This window comes from Gastrolobium bilobum, unplaced genomic scaffold (genome assembly GCF_033153095.1).
Source record: "Gastrolobium bilobum isolate Gb01-03AN ecotype WA unplaced genomic scaffold, APGP_CSIRO_Gbil_v1 utg69714, whole genome shotgun sequence".
NCBI classification, from domain to species: domain Eukaryota; kingdom Viridiplantae; phylum Streptophyta; class Magnoliopsida; order Fabales; family Fabaceae; genus Gastrolobium; species Gastrolobium bilobum.
The window spans coordinates 108,958-111,895 of record NW_026897650.1 but is presented as its reverse complement, the minus strand read 5'-3'; the positions used below and the strand labels follow the sequence as shown (position 1 = coordinate 111,895).

The 2,938-nt window shown below is 37.8% G+C and overlaps 1 protein-coding gene and 1 non-coding gene across 2 annotated transcripts; one reads left to right on the top strand and one right to left on the bottom strand.

Moving 5' to 3' along the window:
• Window positions 1-1,063: 1,063 nt before the first annotated feature.
• On the bottom strand, window positions 1,064-2,734 carry LOC133308974 (uncharacterized). Its single transcript, XM_061509704.1, has one exon. It carries the CDS (start codon window positions 2,732-2,734, stop codon window positions 1,064-1,066), a length of 1,671 nt encoding a protein of 556 aa, XP_061365688.1.
• Window positions 2,217-2,322, top strand: LOC133308975 (small nucleolar RNA R71). Its single transcript, XR_009751250.1, has one exon. It is a non-coding gene; the product is annotated as a small nucleolar RNA R71 (small nucleolar RNA).
• Window positions 2,735-2,938: the final 204 nt, after the last annotated feature.

Sequence of the window (2,938 nt, the reverse complement as noted above, 5' to 3'; positions counted from 1 at the left end):
TTCTTTATTCACACAAACAGAAATTTAAATTTACCGAATTTAAAATCTACTGACTAGCAAACATGTTCATCTTTTTCATTAACTTCATAAGTGATGCAGGGGATTACATATATAGCAAAAAATAAAAATAAAAATAAAAGAGCAATACAACCTAGATATTTTTCTTCTAAATCAAAACTATTACAAGTTATGATCTAGTCTTCATCTTGCTCTTCTTGGTCCGAGGGGTTGTCTTCCATATTTTAGTCTTTTTGCTCAACCTCCTCTTCCCTTTCTTCTTCTTCATCACTCCCTTGCTTTTTCCACTTTGGGTGCTTGGCTTCTCCATTGTTGCCACTCCAAACTCAGTTTGGTTGCCTCGAGTGAAAGAAAAAAAAATTAGGGTTGGGGGACTCCAAACTCAAGCCTTTGCTGTGGCTTGAGTTCTTCTCTTTTGGGCATCAGTACCCTTTTCTTCCTGCAAAACATCTTAAATAAAATTAAAAAGAAACATGAATACTAACTTATCCTAATCCTAATAATTGAGAATACGAAAATTAAAAATTGCAAGAATTTAAAATACTGAAATTAAATTGCATAATTTTAAAAACTTCCCAATTGAACTTTGGGCTGCCTCCCAAAAGCGCTTATTTTATAGTCTTCAGCCTAACTTGGATTGATGATCAAGGAGGTTTGAAACAAAGAGCGAAGAACAACTTTGATTCTTCGATCCAACTCTTCTCGCATGTAGACTCCTTCATCTTGACCTTGGGCTTGCTTCCAACCCTTAATGATTGAGGAACATCGAGGTTTGTTATTCCATATTCCGTATATTCAATGGTATGCACCTGATCTCCATCCATCTTTAAGATTAAATCACTTTTCCACATATCTACCATAAATTTTTGAGTATCAAAGAATGAGTCCTCGAGAAATTGAGAAATAGTAGGGTCCTCCTCTATGTCAAGCATCACAAAATCTACTTGGTGTGCAAAGCTGCCTATCTTGACATTCATATTTTCAACAATGCCAATTGATGCTTTGATGGAGCGATTAGGAAAATGCAGAGTCATCTTTGCAGACCTTATGTTCTTATTCCCATTTTTTCTAGTAGAGTCATAGGCATCAATTTCACCTTAGCCTCAAGATCACTCAAGGTTTGCTCTTTTTGCATGGCATCTTGTTGCTTTTGTAGCCTTGGAGGTAAAGGAGATGGTGGTATAATTGTCTTGCTGACGGTCTGACCCTGCTGTAGTTTTGCTGTAGCAGTACTCTCAGTGCCAGCAATTTGAGGTTCTTCGGGTTGATCATAAATTTCCACCTTTTTTGCAGCTTTATTTCCTTCATTATGATTTAATGCCTTCTGCTTCTGCTCATGGTATTTCTTTATAACTTCTGGTTCATCTACGGCTTTACCACCTGATATTGCTATAGCATTGGCATGTTCTTCTCCATTATTTATTTCAATGTCCTTGATGTGCTCCTCTTCGTTTCTCCTTGGATACTCTGTGCTGCTAGGCAGTGTGTAATATTGTCTGATGTTGATTGCTTCTGCCAATTGTCCCATCTGAGTTTCTAAGTTTTTGATAGATGCATTTTGGTTCTGGATAAGGGAATCACTTCTTGCCATAAAGTCCTTCAGTATGCTTTCCAGTGTATTTGATGTATCAACTTGTTGAATAGGCTGTTGCTGCTGCATAAATTCAGAAGGGTGTGAAATTATGTTTGAATATGTTGCTATAGCAGAGAATTCTTGTTGCTGCCCTTGTGAATATGAAAGAATTGAGTTGTTCCCCCATTCTTGATTGTAGGCGTTTGAATATGGATTGCTCATGTTATAGCTTCCTACAAAACAAACAGATCGAGGGATTTTTGGACAGTTATCAAAAACATGAGGACCATTACAGAAAACACATGATATAACATTGGTTATGGTATGCACTTGTTGTGCTCTAGCATCAGCAGACAGATTAAGTGACTTGATTGTATCATTCAAAGATGAAATGTGTTCTGCCAATACTAATAAATCATCATGCTCCAGCACTCCAGCAGCCTTCTTTGGTGTATTCATTATTTTTGTTGGCCACTGGTAATTGCTAAATGCCATCCTCTCTAAGATTTCATATGCTTCTGTGAATGTCCTAGCTAAGAGAGCTCCTTCGGCTGATGCATCAACTGCACCCCTTGTTTGATTATTAAGTCCATTGTAAAAAGTCTCCATTTGTATCCATTTCAGTATACCATGATTAGGGCATTTCTGCAGCAATTCCTTGAATCTGTCCCATGCTTCATAAGGTGTCTCACCATCATATTGTTGGAACGCTGCTATATCATTCCTTAACTGAATTGCTTTCGTGGGAGGAAAGAATTTCATCAAAAACTTTTCAGCCATGTCCTCTAATCTACGGATGGAATTAGGTTGTAGTGTGTTCTGCCATACCTTAGCCCCATTGGTGAGAGAGTAGGGAAATAACTTCATCTTTAATGCATCTGATGTAACTCCTTGTATCTTGAAGCTATCTGCTACCTCCATGAAATTTTTGATATGAAAAAGTGGATCTTCACTAGGCATCCCATTGAATAGGCCAATTGTTTCCAGCATGTCAAACATGACCGATTTCAATTCAAAATTTGCTGCTGCAATTTCTGGTTGAACAATCGGAGAATGAAGGTTCTTGAGTGCTAGGATTCTTTGCCCTATGATTGAGATCTTAGACTGAATTGGCTCTTCATTGCTAGCTCTTGCTCCTGCCATTGTTGCTGCCATATCAGGTAATGCTGTAGCGTTGCTACGACTTTGCTGTCTCCTTCAAGCTTGCAACGTCCTTTCAGTTTCAAGGTTAAAGTTCACTTCTTGCTTGGATGGAGAACTGCTCAAACGCTGCAATTAACACTTGAAAACAGAAAAGAAGAAAGGTGAAAGAAAAGAAAAAGAAAAGATAGAAAGAAGAGAGAATTT

Bases quoted from the DNA above. Each gene is read 5' to 3' on its own strand.
- LOC133308974 (XM_061509704.1), bottom strand. From the start codon at position 2,734: ATGGCAGGAGCAAGAGCTAGCAATGAAGAGCCAATTCAGTCTAAGATC.